The sequence below is a fragment of the Ovis aries genome, chromosome 12 (assembly GCF_016772045.2).
Source record: "Ovis aries strain OAR_USU_Benz2616 breed Rambouillet chromosome 12, ARS-UI_Ramb_v3.0, whole genome shotgun sequence".
Classification (NCBI taxonomy): Eukaryota; Metazoa; Chordata; class Mammalia; order Artiodactyla; family Bovidae; genus Ovis; species Ovis aries.
In genome coordinates this window covers 60,968,352-60,995,392 of record NC_056065.1, presented here as the reverse complement: position 1 = coordinate 60,995,392, position 27,041 = coordinate 60,968,352, and the positions used below count along the sequence as shown (strand labels likewise).

Genomic DNA, 27,041 nt, shown 5'->3' with positions numbered 1-27,041 from the left:
TAGGCTGTAATGTCAGCTCTTCTGTGATGCCGCCTTTGCTCATCGTTGGTTGAGTGGCTCATTCTTTGCTTTGGGCCTCTACTTTATAGAATATTGACGTAGTTCCTATAAGGATTTTGGAAGACTGTTGAACTGAAGAGCCTCTGGATGAAAGTGAAAGAGGAAAGTGAAAAAGTTGGCTTAAAGCTCAACATTCAGAAAACTAAGATCATAGCATCCAGCCCCATCACTTCATGGCAAGTAGATGGGGAAACAGTGGAAACAGTGACAGACTTTATTTTGGGGGGCTGAGGCAATGGCAACCCACTCCAGTACTCTTGTCTGGAAAATCCCATGGACAGAGGAGCCTGGTAGGCTGTAGTCCATGGGGTCATGGAGAGTCAACACGACTGAGCGACTTCACTTTCACTTTTTACTTTCTTGCATTGGAGAAGGAAATGGCAACCCACTCCAGTGTTCTTGCCGGGAGAATCCCAGGGACGGGGGAGCCTGGTGGGCTGCCGTCCAGGGGGTCGCGCAGAGTTGGACATGACTGAAGCGACTTAGCAGCATCAGCAGCAGTTCCCTTTTATATTTTTATGACACCTTCTGAAATGTTTTTTAATCATTTTCTTTAGCTGTGCTAGGTCTTCATCACTGCATGTGGACTTTCTCTAGTTGCAGCGAGTGGGTCTACTGCCTATTTGCCGTGTGCAGGCTTCTCATTGTGGTAGCTTCTCTTATTGAGGAGCCTGGGCTCTAGGGTGTGTGGGCTCCAGTGATTGCGGCATGAGGGTTCAGTAGTTGTGGCACACAAACTTATTGCCCTGTGGCATGTGGGATCTTAGTTCCCAGACCAAGGATTGAACCCGTGTCCCCCGCATTGGCTGGCGGATTCTTAACCGCTATACCACCAGGCAAGTCCCAACATCTAAAATTTTTATTTAAAAGTTTAAATAATTGCAAAGGGCATAATTTCTGACATTTTGTAAATAATGGAATTTTAAAATAAACATTCATTTAGATGTATCCAACAGAATCTAAATACTATACCAGCAATCCATTTGTTCATGTATTTTAATTGGAATATAACTGCTTTACAATGTTGTGTTGGTTTCTGCTGTACAACAGCATGAATCAGCTATACGTATACATATACCCCCTTTCTCTTGAGCCTCCTTCCCACCTGCCTCCCCCCTCAGGCTGTCACAGAGCACCAGGCTGAGCCCCCTGTGCTATACGGCAGCTTCCCACTCGCTGTTTGTACGTGACCGTGTGTATATGTCAGTGCCGACTCTCTCCTTGCCTCCCTGTTGCCACGTATCCATTCTCTGTGTCTGCATCTCTATTCCTGCACTGCGAACAGGTTTGTCAATACCATTTTTCTAGAAAAAATGGTGCTGATAATCCATTTTTTAAAAAACATATGAGCATGCTACCATTGAGGAAAATTGGGAAAACAGTACCAGCTCTCTATATTATTTCCTACAGCTACACGTGAATCTTCAGTTGTCTTGAAATAGAAAGTTTACTTAAAAATAAAATTCTGATCTTGATTTTAAAGTATATGTGTAAGGTCATCTTTGTGTTTTCATTCATTCAATAAATTTTAATTATCTATTGGAATACTGTTTTAATATCTGATTGCCAGTTGCTTGATAAATACAATGAGTTGAAATATTTTCTGAATGTATCTATTTAATAGTTAGATATCTGAGTTTATCCCATAAATGCATTTTTTAATTCTATAAGGTCAGTGAAAAGTAAGTAGACTTTAGATGGCTCGCCATGAAACCTAACTATCTGAAATAGTCTTTTGATAGGAAAATGCAGTCTTTGTAGAAAGTGGTGCAGATAGCATTTTTAGGTGTGAGCAAGAATCTCATCTTCCTGTAACTGATGAAAGACAACCATACTTAAACATCATCCCTCTCTTCCTTGAGTACGTGCCCTTACACTTCAAAAGAATGTCAAAGAAAGTGTGTGTGTGTTTTCATTCAGATAAATGCATTTCTTGTCAATTTTAGGAAATTTGGAGTAATCTCAAGAGAGTCTTGCTGTCTTGTGCTATGGATAATGTGGGACATTCTTGGGGGTATTCATGAAATAACTCATACTCATCTGTGGAGGATGGATATGATAATTTTATCACATTCCGCAGAGAAAAGGAGAAAGGTAACTGGTAAGCATCAAAAGAGAAGATAAAGTGAGAAGATGTAGAAGGGCACTAACATATTTTAAGGCTCTGCTATATTTGGTTTGCACATGTCATTTCATGTAAGTACAGAGAAAAATTTCCTGTGGAAGACTGCATTAACTGGGAAATACAGAGGGAAAAAGAATTAGATTTGTATATTGTATATAATCTTGTTGTGGGCAAGATACACAAAAATGTTGCTTCTGATGTTTCTCCATTTTGACCGCTAGGTGGTGACATTGTATAAAGACAGCTTGGTTGCTGGCATGCTAGTCAAAACATGCATGACTTGGTGTTAGATAACTCTATTTAAAAACTAAGCCCAAGAGTATCACTTAATTTTTTTAATTATTAGTCACTCAGCTTTGTAACACATTCATGGTGATTTTATTGACTTTCCCATTTTATATTTAATTTACATTGTGTACTCTACCCTGAAATATTTTATAAATACTTCTATGTACCTAGCATACTTAGTAATGATAAACTACAGTTGAAAAGCAAGTATACAGATGAAAAAAATGCCCTGACCTACAAAAAATTCACATACCAAAACAAAATAATTGATATAAAGTATACATATTAAGAGACAGTGAGAATATATTAAGCAATAGAAACATGTTAAATAAGTTTGTATTTTATTTACTTTCTTACTGCTTATGGCATAGGTGTACATGCCCATTTAGGATTAAGGAAGAAGGGCCACCCAGAAGGTGGGTTTTCTCGTTTCTGAATAACCCTCCAGTATTACTGGGTAAGGGTAACCTATATCCCAAGGATCCTCCATACTTTCCTCTCTGTGCCCTACCACCAACTCCCCATTATTTTCTATTCAAAACAGTTGGTGAGAAGTGTATTTTTTATTATGACTTAAAATGGCACAGTACTTTATCTCACAGTTGAAGTTGCTGTTTATTGAATTAGAGGGGTCTCTGTTACTGTATTGAAGGAAACTAGGCCACTTGTATACCCAGGTCAGAATGCTGAATGCACTTTTTTCATAGAAAGTGTTTTTTGTTATAGTTAAATATAGCTACAATAGTATTATATGAAGCCTTAATTTAAAAAATCAGACTTATCCTTTTAGGAGTTTTGGTCTCAAGACTTCTCTATTCCTACCCTCCCTCCCACCCCTGCCCAGAGTAAATGATCTGGAAAAGCATTTTCTCTTCTGCAAATGAACATTTTCAAGAGATCATACTTTTTTTTTTTTAAGCATGATTTTTTCCTGGAGACTTAGCTCATTTTCTCTAGCTTAAGGTGGACTGTTTCTCCACTGTATTCTGATCGGCCTTTTTAAAGATCCAGCTTCACATTATGTTAATAGTGTATAGATTTGGGGATCTTCTCTGGTGGTCCAGCAGCTAAGACTCCATATCGCCAATTCAGGGGGCCCAGATTCTGTCCCTGGTGGGGAAACTAGATCCCACATACTGCAGCGAAGAGTTTGCTTGCTGCAACTGGAAGATCCTGCATGCCACAACTAAAGATCAGAGATCACATATACTGCAGCTAAGACCCAGCGCAGCCAGATAAATAAATGAAAATAAATACAGTTTTAAACTGTATAGATTTTAATCATTTCAGCTATACTGCACATGTACTGAGCACAGAGTTCCTTGCTTACTGTTGTTATGTTATAAATAGAATCTTGCCCAGTGCCTTGCATGTAGTAGGTTCTCAATTAAATACATCAACTGTATAAGGAAATCTTAGATAGTAAATGCCACAGGGTTGTGGTATGAGTTAATTACCACTGGCTGGGAAATAACTTTTTATAGGATAAAAGTTATTGGCTTTTAAGATAGGCGACCTCCTATGGTCAGGCGCTTTAATTTCTGGTAAATGGAAGCTATGGCCTTACATTTATCAGAAATACTAGTTATAATTTTTGGAACTCAAATTGCATTCTTTTATGCCTGTTTGGAAAATTAAGCCCACATGTTGGACAGTTTGACTATTAATATTCCAAATTACCGATCCTTTGAGGACCTCATTGAAACTACCGACCCGCCTGTTCCCCCTGTTCCCTGCCAACACATTCATAAAAATGCATTATTCATTTGCACACATAATTCTGTATACTGTTTTAGAGGCCTCATAGACCTCATGTCAAGAACTTCTGCTTTCGATTCTGCAATAGATTACAGCTTACTAGTCGAAGATGTGGCTTGATATAATAGAAAAGTAGGAAAATGGACTGTCTACCAAATCAGTTGATCTGAGTGAGTTTTAGCTCTTATTCTGCCTTTGATAAGTGTGATGCTATTTGACAGGTCATATAATGTCTCCATACCTGTTTCTTTATCTGTGAAGTGAAGCTGTCGGATAAGAGTAAGTGAATTAGTACACTGCCAAACTTAGAGTAGTACTGGGTGTATATATGCTTCCCAGTCTTTATTTGTATTATCTCATGAAGGATTTCTGAATTTTGTGATGCTGTAATTATCTTTCCCTTAAGAAAATTACTTTGGTGTGCATGTATGTGTATTCGTGTGTGTGTTGTGTGTGTATTTGTGAATAATTTTTTAAAACTCGGATAGCAACCAACTTACTCTGTTTTTCTCTGATGGGAGTAGTAAGTTTGTCCCGATCCCTTGCTGCCTGTATACTGGCAATGGAAAATGACCTTCCCAGTGCAGTGCTACAGTTGAACATTCTGAGTCAGAGGATATATGTTCCTGTCAGTGTGTAAAAGCAACTGGGGAGAAAAAGAGCATTGAGAAAATCTACTCAAGATGTTTTATTAGTGTACTAGTGTAACTTGTTAAAGCAGATGAAGCTTTTCTCTATAATTATAGTTGCTAAGAACCTTAGTCTTTTCAGAGATTGGATGTAGTGTCTTACTGAAAATCCACTATTGTTCATGGAAAATTCTTTATAAAAACGGATTCCACTAATGTTTACAGCAAACAGATTGTATTAAAAATATGTAACTTTTCTGTGTTACCTACTAAGACAAAAACTTTTTTTTTTTTAACTCCAATTAGGGAAGAAGACAAAGACATATTTGATTACTGCAGGGAAAACAACATTGGCCATATAACCAAAGTCATCAAAACAAAAAACATGGATGTGAATATGAAAGATGAAGAGGTATGAAACAAGTATATTGTCCTTTGCCCAGTAACTATATTTCTAGAAAACTGTCAAAATCTTGGTCAGTCTAGTTATTTCAATGCAGGTCCACTATTTAAAGGGATTCTATACTAAATTATTTTGTAAAATACATTATTTATTGATTTGTTTTGTGAATAAAACTGTTCACATATTGAGCTTAAACTGTCCCTGAATTATAGTTGTTGAAAAAAGAAGCAAAATTTGCTAATCACTTTGAATCATTTTTCTTTTTTTGAATCATTTTTCTCATTCTGTGATAATGCAGTAAAGATGATTGAAATGACCATCTTCAATCAAAGGTGGCAAGTGTTAGGAAGAAGACATGCGGTGATCATAGATAATGTATAGAGTAGATAATTGACTTCTGTATTAAATGGGAGCTCTCTGTACAGGTTAGCCTTTAATATTATCTCACTTTTGCTGCTGCTGCTGCTAAGTCACTTCAGTCGTGTCCGACTCTGTGTGACCCCATAGACGGCAGCCCACCGAGCTCTCCTGTCCCTGGGATTCTCCCGGCAAGAACACTGGAGTGGGTTGCCATTTCCTTCTCCAATGCATAAAAGTGAAAAGTGAAAGGGAAGTCGCTCAGTCGTGTCTGACTCTTCGCGACCCCATGGACCACAGCCCACTGGGCTCCTCTGTCCATGGGATTTTCTAGGCAAGAGTACTGGAGTGGGCTGCCTTCGCCTTCTCCATCTCTCTTTTAGGCAACATCTTTCCTGTAATATGTTTTCACAGACATCTGGAACTGAAAATGTAAGACTGTAATTCTACCGTAAAGGAAGACCAGTGATCTGGTCCCATCTCTCTCTCCTCACTCTCTTAACAAAAGTTATGATCACAGCTTTTAGTTTCAGTTTTCTTCTTGAATCTCTATTGTATCAATGTTTTTATTATTGTTACAAATTGTAGTATAATTATGTAATATAGTCAATTATAATATGGTTATAATGTAACTATATTATTCAGTTCAGTTCAGTCGCTCAGTCGTGTCTGACTCTTTGTGACCCCATGAATCGCAGCACGCCAGGCCTCCCTGTCCATCACCAACTCCCAGAGTTCACTCAGACTCATGTCCATTGAGTCAGTGATGCCATCCAGCCATCTCATCCTCTGTTGTCCCCTTCTCCTCCTGCCCCCAATTCCTCCCAGCATCAGAGTGTTTTCCAGTGAGTCAACTCTTCGCATGAGGTGGCCAAAGTACTGGAGTTTCAGCTTTAGCATCATTCCTTCCGAAGAACACCCAGGGCTGATCTCCTTCAGAATGGGCTGGTTGGATCTCCTTGCAGTCCAAGGGACTCTCAAGAGTCTTCTCTAACACCACAGTTCAAAAGCATCAATTCTTTGGTGCTCAGCCTTCTTCACAGTCCAACTCTCTCATCCATACTATATTATTATGACGATATAAATATTGTTTGCTGAGCTATGGACTGTGCTATATGTATTAGTCAACTTTTGCTATAGCAAAAAAAGAAAACCTTCAGTAGCTAACAACATTTATTTATTGTTCATGTTTCAAAAGGCTTGGAGCCAGTTGCGACTCTGCTGGGTTCTACCAGCCTTGTTTGTGCTCAGTCCATCTTGATTTCCCCTGTTCTCATTTGAGGTCTCATCCCAGCGGATAGACCCTAGGTGGGGCAGACAGAACCAGATCCCACAAATACATTCAAAGCTTCCCTTGACTGTAGTGTGTGTCACGTCTCCCTGTTTTCTTTTGTCTAAAACAAGTCACAAGGCCAAGACCCAGGTCAGTGTAATAGGAAGTCTGCTCTGATTATAGGGAAGCAAGGCAAAGGTAAAAAGTGAGTGAGTAAATTATGTAATCATGAATAATGCAGTCTACATTCCATGGTACAGCATTTTGTTTTTCTTAAATAGTGGCCTCTATTTGCTTTTATACTTTTCTTGGTCTTCTAAGTTCCTATTAACTCTTCCCTCAATTTGCCCAATAGAGGTCTTCTCATGCAGTCAATCCCATGCTTTTCCTTTTTTTTTCTTTAGGAGTATCCCTCTGGAACCTTCCTTCCTTCCTTCATCCTTCTTCGTCTCTAGTCTGGACTGGTTGCTGTCTCGGCCTCTCGCACAGATGTCCTTCTAGCATCACGTTTTCCCACTGTCCTCGGAATCCTCTTCCCCTTTCTTCTGGATTTTTCTGTTTTCTGGACCGTAGGTCTTCACCTTCAATCGTTTACTTCTGTTTTGCTGGAGTGTCTCCTCCTGTAGCTTCCTCTTTTATTCATTTCCTGGTTTTGAGGGTGCATTGCCTTCAGTAGTTTCCTGGGAAAGGTAAATGTTTTGAGAACTTCCTTATTGAAAATGTTTCTGTCAGCGCTCTTGACACATCCCACATGCTCAATAAAGATTTGCTGAATTGTGAATTAATGAATGACAGAATGAGTGGATAAGCAGAAGCAGTATGTATAACGGTGACGAGCTGGACTACCTGGGGTCAAGGACTAGTACTGTCACTTCCTGGCTGTATGACCTTTCAAGTTTATTCTGTCTCAGTTTCCTAGTGTGTAAAATGAGAATAGTACCTGTGTCAGAAATGTCATATTAAATGAGTTAATGTATATAAAGGACTTAGTACCTGAAACACATACACCAAGACATCAATAAATGTCTTAATTGTCCTTAGTGAATAATATGAATGAAGGATGATGATATAATGAAGAAATCACTTAATTCTTTTTTCTAAGACTTAAATTTTTTTTTTAAGAGCAGAGCAGTTTTAGGTTTTGTAATAAACTTGAGAGGAAGGTATAGATGGTACACTTTTTTTTAAAACCAAGGATGTGCATTAATATATCATAATCACCCAAAGTCCATAATTTACTTTAGGGCTCACTCTTGGTGCTGTACATCCTATGTATCTGGACAGATGTATAATGACATATTCATCATCACAGTATTGTACAGAGTCTTTTCATGACCCTAAAAATCCTACGTCTTGCCTATTTGTACCTCCTGCTCCCCTGGCAACCACTGATCTTTTTCTTGTCTCCACAGTTTGGCCTTTTCCAAAATGCCATATAGTTAGAATCATATGATATGTAGTATTTTCAGATTGGCTTCTTTCACTTAGTAATAATTTGAGTTTCCTCCATATCTTCTGATGGTTTGATAGCTCATTTTCTTTCCTGTTGTTCAGTCGCTCAGTTGTGTCCAACTCTTTGTGGCACCATGGACTACAGCACTCCAGGCTCTCCTGTCTTTCACTATCCCATGAGTTTGCTCAAACTCATGTCCATTGAGTCGATGATGCTATTCAGCCATCTCATCCTCTGTTGTCCCCTTTCTCCTGCCCTCAATCTTTCCCAGCATTAGGGTCTTTTCTGTATGGGCTCTTAGCATCAGGTAGCCAGAGTATTGGGGCTTCAGCTTCAGCATCAGTCCTTCCAATGAATATTCAGAGTTGATTTCCTTTAGGATCGACTGGTTTGATCTCCTTGCAGTCCAAGGGTCTTTCAAGACTCTTCTCCAGCACCACAGTTTGAAAGCATCAGTTCTTCGGTGCTCAGCCTTCTGTATGGTCCAACTCTCACATCTGTACGTGACTACTGCAGAAACCATAGCTTTGACTGTATGGACCTTTGTCAGCAAAGTGAGGTCTCTGCTTTCTAATACACTGACTAGGTTTGTCATAGCTTTTCTTCCAAGAAGCAGGCGTCCTTTAACATCATGGTTGCAGTCACTGTCCGCAGAGATTTTGGAACCCAAGAAAATTAAGTCTGTCACTGTTTCCATTTTTCCCCATCTGTTTGCCATGAGGTGATGGGACTGGATGCCCTGATCTTCGCTTTTTGAATGTTGAGTTTTAAGCCAGTTTTTTCACTCTCCTTTTCCACCTTCATTAAGAGGTTCTTTAGTTCTTCTTCACTTTCTGCCGTTAGAGTGGTGTCATCTGCATATCCGAGGTTATTGGTATGTCTCCTGGCAGTCTTGATTCCAGCTTGAGCTTCTTCCAGCCTAGCATTTCACATGATATACTCTGCATATAAGTTAAATAAACAGCATGACAATATATAATTTTGATGTACTCCTTTCTCAATTTTGAATCTGTTCGTTGTTCCATCTCCAGTTCTAACTGTTGCTTCTTGACCAGAATACAGGTTTCTCAGGACGGGGGTAGGTAAGTTAAGGTAGGTAATTCTCTTTAAGAATTTTCCACAGTGTGTTGTGATCCACACAGTCAAAGGCTTTAGTGTAGTCAGTGAAGCAGAAGGAGATGTTTTCTGTAATTCCCTTGCTTTTTCTATGATCCAGTGGTTGTTGACAATTTGACCTCTGGTTACTCTGCCTTTTCTAAATCCAGCTTGTTTATCTGGAAGTTTTCAGTTCATCTACTGTTGAAGCCTAGCTTGAAGGATTTTGAGCAAGACCTTGCTAGCATGTGAAATAAGTACAATTGTGCAGCAGTCTGAACATTCTTTGTCATTGCCTTTCTTTGGGATTGGAGTGAAAACTGACCTTTTCCAGTCTGGTGGCCACTGCTGAGTTTTCCAAATTTGCTGGCATATTGAGTGCAGCACGTTCACAGCATCGTCTTTTAGGATTTGAAATAGCTAGGCTGGAATTCCATCACCTCCACTAACTTTGTCTGTAGTAATGCTTCTTAAGGCCCACTTGACTTCACATTCCACTGGCTTTAGGTGAGTGATCACACCATTGTGATTATCTGGGTCATTAAGACCTTCTTTGTATAGTTCTGTGTATTCTTGCCACCTCTTCTTAATATTTTCTGCCTCTGTTAGGTCCATACCATTTCTGCCCTTTATTGTGACCATCTTTGCATGAAATGTTCCCTTGGTATCCCTAATTTTCTTGAAGGGGTCTCTAGTCTTTCCCATTCTATTATTTTCCTCTATTTCCGTACATTGTTCACTTAAGAAGACTTTCTTATCTCTCCTTGCTGTTCTTTGGAACTCTGCATTCAGATGGGTGTATCTTTCTTTTTCTCCTTTGCCTTCAGCTTCTCTTCTTTTCTCAGCTATTTGTAAGGCCTCCTCAGACAACCATTTTGCCTTTTTGCATTTCTTTTTCTTGGGGATGGTCTTAATCACCACCTCCTATAAAATGTTACTAACCTCTGTCCATAGTTCTTCAGGCACTCTATCAGGTCTAATCCCTTGAATCTACTTGTCGCTTCCACCACACAATCCTAAAGGATTTGATTTAGGTCATATCTGAATGGTGTAGTGGTTTTCCCTACTTTCTTCAATTTAAGTCTGAATTTTGCAATAAAGAGTTATGATCTAAGCCAAAGGCAGCTTCCAGTCTTGTTTTTGCTGACTGTATAGAGCTTCTCCATCATCAGTTCCAAAGAATATAATCAATCTGATTTCTGTATTGACATTTCCTTTGGCGTCCAAGAATATTCCATTGTCTAGATGTACCACAATTTATTTATCCGTTCACGTCCTGAAGGACTGTCCTTGGCTGCCTCTGAGTTTTGGTAGTTATGAATAAAGCTGCTTTAAACAGCCATGTGCAGATTTTGTGTGGACCTAAGTTTTTAGTACCTTTGGGTAAATAAGGAGAAGTATGAATTCTAGATCATATTGTAAGAGTATATTTAGTTTTATAAGAAACCCATCAAATTTTCTTCCAAAATGTCTGTACCATCTTGTATTCCTACCATCCATGAATGAGGTTCTTTTGTTAGGTACATAGAGTTAAGAATTTTTACGTCTTGGAGAACTGACCTCTTTATCATTATCCAATGCTGTTCTTTATCACATATAACTTTCTTTACTTTAAGTTTGCTCCGACTAAAATTAATATAGCTACCCTGCTTTCTTGTGTGTTAGCATGGTAGTGAACATTTACTTTATATTTGTTTGCATATTTAAAGTAGGTTTTTTTTAATAGCATATTGTTGGGTTGGGTTTTTGATCCATTTTGACAGTCTGTCTGTTAATTGATACATGTAGGCCACTGACATTCAGAGTGATTACTGATATAGTTGGATTAATATTTACCACATTGGTTACTGTTTTCGGTATTTGCCCTTTTCTTTGTTTTTGTTTTTGTCTTCCTCTCTTGCTATTTGTGAGTGAGTATTTAATATGATTCCATTTTCTTTCCCCTCTTAGCATATCAGTTATGCTTTTTCTAACCTTTTATAGTGGTTGCTCTAGAGTTTGCAATATACATTTATAACTAACCCAAGTCCACTTTCAAATAACATGATACCATTTCATGGGTAATGTGACTGCCTTATAAAAATAAAATATTCCTAATTTCTCCCTCCTGTCTCTTGTATCACTATTGTCACTCATTTCATTTATATAAAAGCATACGTAGGCATATGTACATGCATACAGTGTATGTCTGTGTATATATTTGTATGCATATAAGATATGATATGTAAGCTTGTATAATCAAATACACTGTTGCTACTATTTTGAACAAACTGTTAAATCAGTTGAGAATAAGTTTTTATTGAATCTTCACTATTCCTTCTCTGATGCTCTTTCTTTATGTAGATCCAGTTTTGAACCTACATTGTTTTCATTCTCTCTAATAAATTTCTCTCAATATTTCTGGCAAGGCAGGTCTACTAACAGATTTCTTCAATATTTGTTTGAGACAGTCTTTATTTCTCCTTCACTTTTGAAGGATGATTTCTCAGGATACAGAATTCTAGGTTAGCAGGGGTTTTTCCTCAACACTTTAAATGTCACTCCACTCTTCTTGCATGCATGGTTTCAGAAGAGAAATCTGATGTCATTCTTATCTTTGTTTTCTCTATAAGCAATGTATTTTTTTTCCTTTGGCTTCCTTCAGGATTTTTCTTTACCTGTGATTTTCTGTAGTTTGAAAATGATAGGCATAGTTTGTGAAGTATTTATCTTGCTTGGTGTTCTTTAAGCTTCCTGGATCTGTGGCTTGGCGTCTGGCATTAATTTGAGGTTTAGTAATTGTTTCAGGTATTTCTTGCGTGCCTTTCTCTGTTTCTTCTCCTTCTGGTATCCCCAGCTGTGCAGGTTACATCTTTTGCATTCGTCCCACAGCCCTTGGATATTCTGTTCTGTTTTTTCTTATTGTTGTTTCCTGTCTTTGTTCTCCTCGCTTTTAAGTTTTCAAGGATTCTACTGATACATCTTCTAGCTCAGAGATTCTTTCTTCAGCCATTTCTGGTATACCAATAAGCCTGTCACAGGCATTTTTAATTTCTGTTGCAATGAGTTTTTTTTTTTTTTAATCTCTAGCATTTCCTTATGGTTCTTTATTCGGATTTCCACTTCTCTGCTTACATTGTCCATCCGTTCTTTTTCTTTTTTTAGATGGTTATCTATTTGGTTGCCTTGGGTCGTAATTGTGGCACACAGGATCTTCACTGCATTATTCAGGATCTTTCGTTGCAGTGCAGGGACTCTTTAATTGTGGCACAGGGCCTTAGTTCCTCCGCAGCAAGTGGTATCTTGGTTTCCCGACCAGAGATCGGGAAGCCACGTTCTCTGAATTGCAGGGTGGATTCTTAACCAGCGGACCCCCAGGGAAGTCCCTGTCCATCTGTTGTTGCATGCTGCCAGCTTTACATATTAGAGCCCTTAGCATATTAATCATTGTTGTTTGAAATTCTCCACCTGGTAATTCCAACATCTCTGCCCTGTTTCATTCTGATGCTTATTCTGTCTCTTCAAATGGTGGATTTTTTTGCCTTGTGGTTTGCCATGTAATTTTTACTGATAGCTGGATGTGATATACCAGATAAAAGGAACTGCTATAAATAGGCCCTTAGTAATGTGTTGGTGCGAAAAACTGACTTATTTGAAGAGACCTTGATGCTGGGAAAGATTGAAGACGGGAGGAGAAAGGGACAACAGAGAATGAGATGGTTGGATGACATCACCAATTCAATGGACATGAGTTTGAGTAAACTACAGGAGTTGGTGATGGGCAGGGAGGCCTGGCGTGCTGCAGTCCATGGGGTCACGAAGAGTCGGACACGACTGAGCGACTGAACGGAACTGACTGGCTGTTGGTGAGGGGCTGGGGACAGAAAGTGTCCTGTGGTCCTACCATTCAGTCTCAGTTCTGTAGTGAGCCTGCGTCTCTGAACAGGGACTCTCACAACTGTTTCTCTCACTTCTTTTTTTAATCCCTCTTTGAATGGGACAGAATGGCTAGAGTGGACTGGAGGTGGCTGTTTCCCTTCCCCCAGGTCAGTTAGACTCTGACAATACCCCAACAGGTTAGGTGTTGGTTAACCTTTTCCTCTAAAGGCAGGCCTTTTCAGGGCCTATTTCAGAATGGATCATTTCCCTTTCCCCTACCCGAAGCATGAGGGTATGTTTCTCTAACATTTATTGTCAGAGAACCTGGTCATGTTCCTGGAGGTAAATCTCACATTATTGGGGGGTGTGTGTTTGGAGGAGCTGAATAGATGCCTTTGGAGTTTTAACCCTCAGAGTTGTCTGCACTGAGCCTCTGACGGTTTATCACTCATAGCCAGGTGTTCCTACCTGGACTGGCTCCCCGGGTGGTTTCCAGGCTGTGCTCCAGGCTGTTGGGCTCACCTCTCTCTCTCTAGTCTCAGGGGCAGTGGTTTCCCCTGAGACTCCCGTCTCTTATGGATCCAAGAAGAATCGTTGATTTTTCAGTCTCTTCGGCTTTTTGTTTGTTGTTAAGGTGGAGGGGCAGCTTCCTAGCTCTTTATATGTGGAACTGGAAACCAGAAGCCCACTTAACTTTTCAAGGTCACTTTTTAACTGGAAATGATTGTGTGTGTGCTATATGATCCCTATTAGAATTTACATCTTTCTTTTTTTTTTTATTTTTTAAATTTTAAAATCTTTAATTCTTACATGCGTTCCCAAACATGAATAAGACTATTTTATACAGTGTGGGTTACAGTTTACAGAGTACTTTCACCACGTTCGCAACTCTGTAAGGTACTTCCATTATTTTTTATCATGTTATCTTCACAACAGCTCTGAAAGGTTATCCTTATTTTTCAGACAAGAACTGCTTCGGATATGTATTACGTTACTTGTTCAAATACATACAACTGCTGAGTCTGAAAGTGAAATGTAGTTCTGAGAGAGTGTTCTTTTCACCACTGGATTTAAGAAGGATAATCAGTTTCCAGTCAGCCCTGCTAGTGTTATGCTCTGACTTGCAACACTTTCTTTTATAAAATAGTTAAATTCACATGTGACCTCTGCAGAGATCATTGGACAGCAGTAATAGGGATCAAATAAATGTCTAGAACACAAATGGCTTACTAAACAACGCCGTTTTTTATGTGTGAAAATGAAAGAAAGCCTTGTAAAATGCCTTGCTTCCCTCATTTAGTGACTTTGATACAGTACAGTTTCCCAGGTCTTCCAGCTTGTCACCCATGCAGCTACCTTCACCCCCAGCCTGCCAGAACATTGTGTTTCCATGAACAGATGAAGTGCTTACACATTCATAGACTGAGACACCCTGAATTCAGTTGGGTTCTCTCATTGCTCCAAGCAGATTTCTGCCCTTTCAGCCATGACAACTCAGGCTGGGCTTTGAATACTAATGGCAAGCCCTTTTATTATTAATCAGGGATTTGTATGAATTAATTTTAGAACATGAGGGAAATGGGAGCTTAAAATTAGAATCAAACTTAACATCCTAAATGAAATAAAGGGTACTGTTTCATGACATTTAAAGCTCTAGCAAATGAAACAACTTTGTAAGCTTTGATGGTGGATTAAAAGTATATAATCTTAAAGTTAACTTTCTAGCTAAATACTTAACCTCTTTATCAGAAAAAAGTCATTTCCCTACTATAATAAGTTGGGTAACAATTAAAATTTTGAAAGGACATTTAGTTCTTCTGGTGTTTGTCTGTCTAATATTTGAACTTGAGATATTTCACTACTGATTGCCTAAGATTCTGTGGGATGGTGTATGACTTTATTTAAAATGCCCACCCGGCAGATTCACCCCAATTTCAGTCTTTCCCTAAGATGATTAAAAATTACATTTATTGCACTTAAAATGTGAATTTAAGTGAATCTGTGAGCACATAAAGAAATTTAATAATAGTCATAATATGATAAGCTATATTTGTACCCCATATATTGAAATAAATATTATTGCCTAAAATGCTTAGATTTGCATCTATAGCTATCATAGCACATGAACATATATAAATTGCTTTTTAAGTAAAATATTGCTATTTTATAATGAAGTTATTTTATTATGTATAAATATAGTTCCTGGTATGTGTCATTTAAGTTGTAATTGCTGCTAATATATTATTAGTAAGTTATACATTTCTAATTTGAGAAAATTATCCAGTACGTAGTGTTTCCTACTGATATGGTAGTTAGGACATTGTTTATATTTTAGGTAAAAGAAAAAGTTTTGTAGTTATACTTACTTTTCAGGACACTGTATATCAGATGTTTCACGTTCCAAGTTTATAGCATCATAGTGTTATATGTACTCATTTTTATTTATATTATAACTTTTATTAAAGTTTCTAATGATTTGCAGAAATGTTTGAAAACTGCAGCATAGGTAATATGAAGAGAAATGTAAGAGCTTTTAAATTTTTTAAATGGTGCTTCAATTTTTATTTTTGTCATATTAATATAACTCTTCACACATGCCACATATTTACAGGTTTTTCAAGAAAATATCTTGGCTGATTTAAATAATTTGTAAAGTATACTTGTTATGAACAGAATATTTCTTATCAATTCAGGCACGTTTTATGTCTGCACTATTGTCATACACATTGTTTCTTAGATCGGTGTCATATCAGCAGATGCTAAATACATGCTTATTAGTGTGTAGTTTAAACTTTTATATTAATTTAAACTTGTTAAATGTAGCGATGTAATAATATTTGGACAAATTAGATGACATCATTCCAATGTATCTATCATCAGTACCCCCCAAAGCATTTATACAATTTATTAGTTTCCCGTAGATTTCTTATCTAATGTGCTCCCCAAATTCCTCTTTTATTGAGCTGCTTCTTTAGTTCTTTCTTTTCTGCCGTTTTGAAGGTATTATAGATTCTTTCAAATACTTTGAAGAAGGTCACCTTTCTCTTGACTGTTCCTTTCTTTACTTGCTTTGTTTTAAATTTGTGGCTCACGTCAGAATACAATTTACTTGCTTTTGGCTTGAGAAACTGATGCAAAATCTGGCAAAACCTAACATTATTAACCTAACAAAGAAGCAAAAGGTTTAAGAGGCAGAGTCAGTGAACTGAGGATAAATTTATGCTTTTATTTAAGAAAGGAAGTAAAAGTGTATCCTCTTAAATAACTTTCTATACTTGAGTATATGTTATTTTGGTTGTGTAGTTGATTAACATTAATTTGAAGGAACTCTTTATTTGCACTAATAATTGAGAAATGCATTCTGAACTGTCAAATTATGCTCATTTATATTAATACAGGCAGCACCATTTAAAAATCAAACCTATATTAGTACGTCAGACTTTTTCATCTTCCCCAACTGAAACTCTACTCATTAAACACTTAACTCCCTATTCCTCCCCTTCCCCCAGCTCCCTGGCAGCTACCATTTGACTTTCTGTCTTCATGAATTTGACCGCTCTAGATACTTCATGTAAATGGAATCATACAGCACATACTGTCACAAGTATTGGACACTTATTTCACTTAACATAATGTCTTCAAGACTCATCCATGTTAAAACGTCAAAATTTTCTTCCTCTTAAAAAAAATGAATGATATTTATATGCATATACTGCATTTTGTGTATCTGAATATCTATGAACAGTTGGGTTGCTTTCATATTTTGGGTATTGTGAATAATGCTGCTGTGAATGTGGGTGTGCAAATGTTTGTTTGATTTTTTTTCCAACAATTTATTATGAAAAATTGTACACATACCAGAAAGTTGAAAGAATTTTACCGTGGACATATGTATTCTTATTGCTAGATTCTACCACTGATATTTTACTATGTATGTTTGCTTTATCAGTATTTAGCCATCTCTTTATCCATCTGTCGATCTATGTTACTTTTTTGGATGTGTTTCAGAGTATTTTATAGACAATACATTTTCTTCTAAATACTTCAGTATACATATCAATAAACAGAGATCAGTATTAGTCTGGTTTTTCTCTTAATGTAAAATGTATATTCGGTGATAGCTCAGTTGGTAAAGAATCTGCCTGCAATGCAGGAGACCCTGGTTCAATTCCTGGTCGGGAAGGTCCACTGGAGAAGGGATAGGCTACCCACTCCAGTATTCTTGGGCTTCTCTGTGGCTCAGCTGGTAAAGAATCTGCCTGCAAAGCAGGATACCTGGGTTCAAGCCTGTTTCATTAAGCTCCTTTAGTCACTTGCAAAAGTTAATCTTTATATGGTATTCCCTCATGGCTCAGAGGGTAAAGAGTCTGCCTGCAATGTGGCAGACCTGAGTTTGATCCCTGGGTTGGGAAGATCCCCTGGAGAAGAAAATGGCAACCCACTCCAGTATTCTTGCCTGGAAAATCTCATGGACAGAGAAGGAGCCTGGCGGGCTATAGGGTTGCAAAGAGTCAGACACGACTGAGAGACTTCACTTTCACTTTTTTCAATTAATATTGACAAATGCATGTACCCATGTAACCCAAACTCCTATCAAGATATAGAACATTACTGTCACCCTAGAAAATTCCCTCATGCCTCTTCTCAGCTGGTTCTTTCTCCTTATCCCACAAAGGTAATCACTGTTTTCTAATTCTTCTACCATATATTGGTTTTGCCTGTTCTAGAACTTTATAGGTGAAATCATAAAATGTACTTTTTTTTTTTGTATAAGCCTTCTTTCATTTAACATAATGTTTTTGGGTCATTGCTATTGTATAGATCAGTATTTCCCTTCGTTTTTATTGCTGAGTAATATTCCATCATATGACCATGAATATATTGTGTATTTATCCATTGCCTTATGATGACACCTGGCTACCTTATTATGATCACTGGATTACTTATTACTTTATAGGATGAAGTAATATCTCTATTGCTTACTCCTTGACCCTTTATGGCTTAGTAAATGCTTATAAAGGGATCTTTTAAAGTAGTGTATTTAAAGTCCTTCTGAATTCCCTGATAGCTCAGCAACACCGTTTTTTTTTTAATCTTAGGTCTTAGCCAGTGAACAAAATATTCACTTGCTTTAAATGTGGATTAGCTTCCATGCTAGTCACATCTTGAGACTGTAAACTACCTCCTGATACTACTACTGTCTGAGTTTTTTAAAGAACACTGTTGGTTTACTCTTGAGAGGTGGGTGGCGGTAGGAGGCTTTTTGTAGCTTCTGGTGGTGGCAGGTGGGGAAGTTCTCACTGTAGCCAGATGCTTTACCAGCAGCAGCAAAGAGTAGAAGATAGGGATAGGAGAGAGGAGACAGACATTACAGGTTATTGGTAGCTGAAGTCAATCAATTGTAAATTGAAACCCAGTTTTTTTGGAGAGAGAAATTCAAGTTGACCTGTTTACAGTATTTCACTGAGTAATTAGACTGTATTATCCTATACAGTGGCTTCCCTCGGAGCTCAGTCAGTAAAGAATCTGCCTGCAATGCAGGAGACCCAGGTTCAATTCCTGGGTCAGGAAGATCCCCTGGAGAAGCAAATAGCAACCCAATCCAGTATTCTTGCCTGGAGAATCCCATGGATAGAGGAGCCTGGCAGGCTCTCAAGAGCCGGACTTGACTTAGCGAGTAAACCACCACCATCATCCTATACAATCTTTGATAGAATGGCAACTCTTACAAATTTAAACATACCATCTTTGCCATGTTTTCATCTGCTGTATATATAGTGTACATGCTTTGTATCTATTCTCAAAATACCATAAGAACATCAAGATTCACTTTATAATACTATCTCTTTTCATTTAATTTGTGATATCCAGGAGAAAATGTAATTTTAAAAATTCTTCATGGTTTAAGGACAAGTAACCAAGGATATCAAAGGAGCATTTAAAATATTAAGACCCATCTGTATTTTCCAGAAGGTATGAAAGTAATACTACTTAATAGGTTAGCTGCCACCCTGCACTCTCAAAGCACTTTAGTCATTCATCTGTCTGAGGTAAGACGGTAGTTGCACCCTTGGTTAATAGATGGGAACTCTCTTCCCCCGACCCCATGTTTTACTGTATTTGAATTCCAGAGTATATCCAGAGCTTTCCAAACAGTGCTTATTGTCTTCTGGTGGTCTAACAAAGATTCCTCTTAATAATGGCTTCCCCTACTTATATCCTAAATACTTCTGGGATATTTTTTCAGAAGTTATTAAAACTCAAAGCAAAGAAACAGTTGTCAGTTTTAGTGGTAACAGTAAAAATAAATTTTAACTTGAAAATTTGTAAGAGATTATTCATAGATGATAAAACAATTACATATAAAATTAGGTAAAATAGAAGTTTGTATAAAATCTTTAAACAAATATGATGTGTACCTAGTTGATGGTTTTCCTTCTGGAAAAGAAATTATGGCATCCAGTATCTCAATTTAATAAATTTAAAAATTGTACTATATTGGTCCAAGTATATTTGTGGTTAACAAAAAGAAAGGACAGAACCACAGGTGTTCATTTACTGATTTCATCAGTAGGGGTTATGAGGGTAGCATCTCTGCAAATTCCTGGTTATATATTACTTGAGCCAATAATCTCAAAGTACAGTATGATTACAGGGCCTCTATAATGTGAAGAAGTAAAGAGTTACCACATACAGCTACCTGGTTATGCTGGTCTTTGTTCATTTAAGTGCAGGAACTTTCGAAGGCAAAAATTCCAAAGCCTGGTTTATTTTATGTATGCTTATTTACAAGTATATTTAATCCTGCTCTTGTTTTTGAGCTTAATACCGCATAAAAATATTAATCATTAGATGGTCATAATGTAGCTCTCTTCAGCACTTCTGTAGAAAGTCATTGTCAGAGAATTCATTCTAATTCAAGGTTAATTAGTGTACCATTAAAATAATGCGTTACAAAAATTAATTACACCGCAGGTCAGAAAACCTGTTAAAAAGCAGAGTGTAAATGTCTAAGAGCACATCGTCCTCCTTAAAACATTGCTATACGAGTGCCACCCTTCTGGAAAATATCTCCAATGTGAAAATCACTACTGAGGTCCAGTCATAGGTGTTTCCCTAAAGTAAATTTTTGGCACCACACATGGAAAATTTAAAATATAACTCCCCATTAACAGTAAAATGTGTTGCTTGTCTGCTTCTACACCGAAACAGCTAAGGATTTATATTTAAGCATTAATCAGTGAAACCCTATTGGGTTAAACCTAAGTTAAGTCAGGAATCTTGTTGGGAAATAGAAATTATCCATATATCTTACAGTAAAAATACTAGATATATTATGTTTTCTTACTTAACTATTAGGTAGTTCTGGTAGGTGCCCTATGTAAGTCTGTCACACATCATTTTAACTATATGGTGATTCTTGTTCATAATTTGATAGCCATAAAATGTACCCTTAAAATTAGAACTAAAAATAATACAGACTTTGACATTTTACCTAATTATTTTAGTGTAAAAGCTATGAAACAGTTATATAAAATATAAACTGAATTCAAATATAAACTGAAATCAAATATAAAATATGAATTATAAAATACTTTACACATTGGTATTTGTTCTGAGAATCAAATTAGAATATCTAATTATTCATATGGAGGGTTTTAAAATGAGTTCCCCAGTAACAGTAAATCAGTACACGTTAGAGCTGGGGAACATTTAACACAGGCAACACTGTTCTCTATCAACAATACATTATTTATTTGGCTTTTAGAATTGTCTCCATTTAAAAAAATTATTAGTGGGCTCTGAACTAATAATTAACTAAGTGGTTTTGCTGTTACAATAAAGTGTGACTGATTTGCCCACATTTAAAATTTTTCTGCTTCCCTTCTCCTTTGCATTTTGCATACAAAACATATTCACAGGTAAGTAAAAATAAATTGAGCAAATGAAAGAAAAAGGAAAGGACGATTTTTAAGGAAGAAGTTGTCTTACTTTGGGTTTTTGTTGTTGTTTGTTTTTTTCAAGAATAGCTCCTGGTTAATTAGTTGAACGAATAGGTATGTGAAGAGAGTCTGAAAGATGAAGAATGTAAGTGGGTTAAGAAAAGCTTTCTTCAAAGGTGCTTTTTACTTTTAAGTCCCCTTTGTCCTAGCCTATATCTGTTTAAATCTTTTCTAAAATGACATAAAGCAGGGATTTCAACTTAATGTGAAAAAACATTCCATTCTTTTAAAAATGACAACATCACTACCACCCTCAAAAAGTAGTGTTAAGCCATGATCACTCATTTCTTCAGAAAAGCCCTTAGCTTTGGGGGTTTTGTTTATTCTTCGGACCAATTAGGCTCCTTTTGTTAACTAAGCCAAGATTTTCTGACAGTAGAGAAACGAATTAACACATCGACAGTGTTCGTCTTTGGTAGCCAGTAGTTAAAATTGTGTAATAATTAGTACACTGCCTCCTAACAGTTAACTGTCCTGTTTTACAAGTGGCTTTCATGGCCAACATTTGAAGTTAAATGCTAGTAGACTTGTACTTATGTTTGGGGGGTATTTCAGGGTGTAAATTTGGGCTATGAAGGGGAAATGCTTGTGATTACATTTTCTTACATTTTATGGAATAAACGAGTAAATTTAGATATATTACATTCAGCTTATGATCTCTACCTAGGTTTAAGTACCTTTTTTTTAACTCATAAGAGTTGCTTCACCAAAAGTAAACATAATAATTTAAAATTAATCTCTTTCATTTCATCAAAGTACTTTAAAATTTACAAAGTGTTATCGTGTAGTTCATACGTTCAATAAATATTACTGGTATTATTGTTGTTAGTATTAACCTTATCCCCACTCTGTGGATAAAGAAACTGATCAGTTTGAAGAAAGTCACTGGGCTAGTATCTAACAGATCTCCAAAGTACAACTCAGGAATTCCTGTTGTTTTCATTTACTGCTTTTCCCATAGAACATTTTATATGAATCATTCTTAGAATAGTTAACCTATATTTTTACTTATTTCTGTATCTGTCTTAAGACCTTGTGTCTTTTGTGTGGCCCACAACTGGATTAACAAATTCATTTGTCCTTTTCTGTGTTTTAGGGCAGAACTTTACTCCACTGGGCTTGTGATCGAGGACATAAGGAACTAGTCACAGTCTTGCTGCAATATAGAGCTGATATTAACTGTCAGGTAAGAGCGATGAGAAAATTCACCCATTCCAGTCCATCTTAGTTCGCTGATTCCTAGAATGTCGGTGTTCACTCCTGTCATCTCCTGTTTGACCACTGAACTGAACTGAAGAGTGATGAAAAGGGAACATTTTTTAAAAATGAGGTAAAATCTATATAAAGTAAAATTTACCATATTAACGGTTTTAAAGTGTACAGTCCAGTGGCATTAATATATTTTAACAATGTGTACCCATCGCTACTGCCTTGTCCTAACATTTTCATCACCCCAGAAGGACAAGGACAGTTTGTACCTGTTAAGTTGGCACTGCCTATTTCCCTTCCATTCCAGATCTTAGCAACAACTAATCTTTCTGTTCCAATGGATTTGCCTATTCTGGGTATTTCATATAAATGGGATCATAAAATATGTGGCCTTTGTCTCTGGCCTCTCTCACTTGGCATGTTTTCAGAGATTATCCGTGTTGTAGCAGGTAATGGCACTTCTTTCCTTTTTATGACTAAGTAATATTCTATCATACGTATAGAACACATTTTATCCTTCATCAACTGATGAGTAATTGAGTTGTTTCCACCTTTTGGCAATTGTGAATAATTGCTGTGAACAATTTGCATACATGTTTTTGTTCAAAACTTGTTTTCCGTTCTATTGGTTCTGTACTTAGGAGGAGAATTCCCTATATGGTTATTTGATGTTTATCTTTTTGAGGAAACTCCAAACTGTTTTCTGCAGGAGCCACACAATTTTACATTCCCGCCAACAATGCAATGCATGAGTGTTTCAGTATTTCCACTTCTTCACCAATACTCGTTATTTCTTGTTTAATAGCCATTCTAGTGGGGTGTAGTGATCTCATCGTAGTATGATTTGGATTTGCATTTCCCTAGTGAGTATTTTTTCGTGTACTTGTTAACAGCTTGTCTATCTTTGGAAAAATGTCTATTCAAGTGTTTTGCCCTTTTTTAAACTGAGGGGCTTTTTTATATTTAAGAAGTAAAAGTTCTTATATTCTGGACCTTAAAGCATTATCAGATGTATGGTTTGCAAATATCTTCTCCCTTTCTGTGGGTTGTCTTCTCACTTTCTCAATAGTATCCTGTGGTGCACATAAAGTTTTCAATTTTGATGAAGTTCAGCATATCTGTTTTCTTTGCTTGGTTGTGCTTTTGGTATCATACCTAAGAAACAATCGCCAAATTCATGATTATTAAGATTTACCATGCACTCCTAGAAACTCTGTACTCATAACTAACTCCCCATTCCCCTGCCCACCCCGCCCCATAACCCTAGCAAGTACCATTCTACTCTCTCTCTTCATGACTTTGACTACTCTAGATACATCATATAAGTAGAATCATACAGTATCTGTCTTTTTGTGATTGGCTTATTTCATTTAGCATAATGTCTTCAAGGTTCATCCGTGTTGTACCATGTGGCAGAATTTTTTTCCTTTTTAAAACTCAATAATGTTGCATTGTATGTATATACCATATTTTGTTTATCCAAATATCCTCCTACAGACATTCAGGTTACTTTCACCTTTTGGCTATTGTGATTAATACCTCTGTGAATATGAGTAGCAAATATTTGTTTTGAGTCCTTGCTTTCACTTCTTTTGAGTATATACCCAGAAGTAGAATTGCTGGGTCATGGGGTATCTTTAATGTTTTGAGGATCACCATACCATTTCCACAGTGGCTGTACCTTTTTACCTTCCCATCAGCAATGCAGAGATATTCCAGTTTCTCCACATCCTTACCGACACTTGTTATTTTCTGTATTTTTGATATAAGCCATCCTCGTGGATGTGAAGTGATATCTCATTGTGGTTTTGATTTGCATTTTCCTAATTATTAATGATGTTGAACATATTAATGTTGACCAGTTAATATTGGCCATACATTCATCTTCTTTGGAGAAATGTCTGTTCATGTCCTTTGCCCACTCTTTAATTGGGTTGTTTGGGGTTTTTTATTGTTAAGTTGTAAGATGTGTTAGTCACTCAGTCGTGTCTGACTCTTTGTGACTCCATGGACTGCAGCCTGCCAAGCTCCTCTGTCCATGGGATTTCCTAAACAAGAACACAGAAGTAGGTTGCCATTTCCTTCTCCAGGGGATCTTTCTGACTCAGGTATTCTAAATATCAGTCCCTTATCATATACACAGTTTACAAATATTTTCTCTTATTCTGTGGGTGGTCTTGCACGCTGCTAGTAATAGTGTCCTTTGGTACACAGCAGCTTAAAATTTTGAGGAATTCACTTTATCTATTTTTCCTTTTCTTGCCTTTGTTTTTGGTGTCATATCCAAGAAGTCATTGCCAAATGCCATGTCATGAAGTTTTTTCCCCCATATTTTCTTTAAGAGCTTTATAATTCTAGCTCTGTTTTTTGACCTGTTTTGAGTCAAAGGTCACCTAAGGGTCCAGCTTCATTTTTTGCCTGTGCACTTTCAGTGTTCCTGGTGCCATTCATAGGTTGAGAAGACTGTCCTTTCTTCACTGAATGGTCCTGACACTCTTGTCAAAAACCATGTGACCATACGTGCAAGAGTTTGGGATCTCCATTCTATTCCATTTGTCTATATGTTTGTCTTTATGCCAGTACTGCACTGGTTTAATTACTGTATCTTTGTAGTAAATTTTGAAATTAGGAAATGTGAGACTTCCAACTGTCTGTTTTTCAAGACTTTTGGCTGTTCTGAGTCCTTTGTGTTTCCATGTGAATTTTAGGATGGATTTTTCTCTTTTTACAAAAAGGCCATTGGGGTTTTGATAGAGCTGGCATTGAATCTGTAAATCAATTTGGGAGTACAGCTTTCCCCTGTTCTCTGAAAGTAAAGCGAAGAATGAAACCTTTTGTAAGCTAAAATGATGGAAAGCGAAGAAGCAGCAGTTACCTTAGGACACATCTTGCTAATGCATGCACGGAATAAACTGAGATAAAGCACTGATGCTGGCACAGTTAAAAGTTAAGGTGGCTTCGTGCTGAGATGCAGAGTGTAGTTGCTGGAGAAGGAGAAGGAGAAAGAGCACCACTCTTGGCGCTCAGAGGGCACACTCCTCTACAGTGCCAGCTGCAAGACAAAGACTGAGGGCTCATTTCGCTTTTTGCCTTTTTTTGTAAAAGCAAAAGTCCTCTAGATTTTTTTTTTTTTTTTTTTTTTTTGTTAGCAAAACCAGGTACTAAGGTAGGTCTTTAGTAAAGTGAAGTGGTATAAAGCAGACTTTTAAAAGCAGGGAAACTCATATTGTCATTTTAACAGTGGTTAAGTCTTCCAGTCCATGGAATGACTTTTCTTTATTTGTGAGTGACTCTAATAAATTAGAGAATTTATTTCAAAACTATTTTATAATTTTCAGTGTACAATTCTTTTGCCTCCTTGGTTTGGTTTATTCCTAAGTATGTCATTCTTTTTTGACACTACTGTAAATGAAACTGTTTTCTAAATTTCACTTTCTGATTATTCATTGTTAGTGTTTAGAAATGCAACCGATTTTTGTGTGTTGATTTTATATCCTGCAACTTTGCTGAATTTCCTTAATAGTTCTAACAGCTTTTTGTGGAAGCTTAAAGTTTCTGCATATAAGATATGTTGTCTATGAACAGAGATATTTTTACTTCTTCCTTTCCAGTTTTGATGTCTTTTATTTCATTTTCTTGCTTAATTGCTCTAGGTCTTCTAGTACTATGTTGAATAAAATAGTGAAAGTGGGCATCCATGTCTTATTCAGGAGTTTGCTTCTTAATTTAGTATGTCAGATATAAAATGCTTTTCCTTTTCATAATATTTGTTGTCATGTACATCCATTCCACTTTAGTCCATGACCTCACCCTGAACTTTTAATCAAGTCTGAAATATTTGGTTCTAACTATACTCTCCAATTCATTTCCCTCTAAATCTTATTTGACCTTATGGAAATCCCTAGTGCCTTGACTGATTACTTCTTCCATTTTAGCTCATTTGTCCACTCTCATGCTGTTATTGTGTTCAACTTCATTCCCATTCCCTGTTTTTCAGCTCTGGTAACCATCTGGCAAAACTTTAATTCTGATTAATCCAGTCGCCTGCCTTCTATACGTCTACATTTTGGCTCTAGGCAAAGCTAGGAAAAGAAAATCACACATCCCTGATATTATCAAAAATGATGGTATCAATCTTTAATTTTGGCTGGCATGTCTTAATCATCTTTCTTATTCTCACATTTTCTCCTATCTCACAGACAAAACAGAAGAAATCTTTATCAACAGTATGTATCTCAGCCAGTAGTTGCACCAACGTGTATTTCTTCTTGTCTTCTCAGACAGTTAAAACTCTGAGTATCTAGCACTGAACTTGCAGTGCATGCTCAGTCGTGTCTGACTCTTTGCAACATTGTGGACTGTCGCCCACCAAGCTCCTCTGTCCATACAATTTTCCAGGCAAGAATACTGGAGTGGCTTGCCATTTCCTCCTCTAGGGGATCTTCCCGACCCAATGATCAAACCCACGTCTTGTGCATCTCCTGCATTAGCAGGCATTCTTTACCACTAGCACCACCACTGAGCTTACTC

General features: G+C 37.1%; 1 protein-coding gene across 5 annotated transcripts in view; it reads left to right on the top strand.

Moving 5' to 3' along the window:
• ACBD6 (acyl-CoA binding domain containing 6) overlaps positions 1-27,041 on the top strand; it is a 204,393-nt gene that overhangs the window by 77,426 nt on the left and 99,926 nt on the right. For all 5 annotated transcript variants that reach the window (XM_042229148.2, XM_004013842.5, XM_060396671.1 and 2 more), the window contains exons 5-6: positions 5,167-5,272; positions 22,399-22,488. In XM_042229148.2, coding sequence (XP_042085082.1) covers positions 5,167-5,272; positions 22,399-22,488 — 196 coding nt within the window. The remainder of the gene's footprint in view (positions 1-5,166; positions 5,273-22,398; positions 22,489-27,041) is intronic.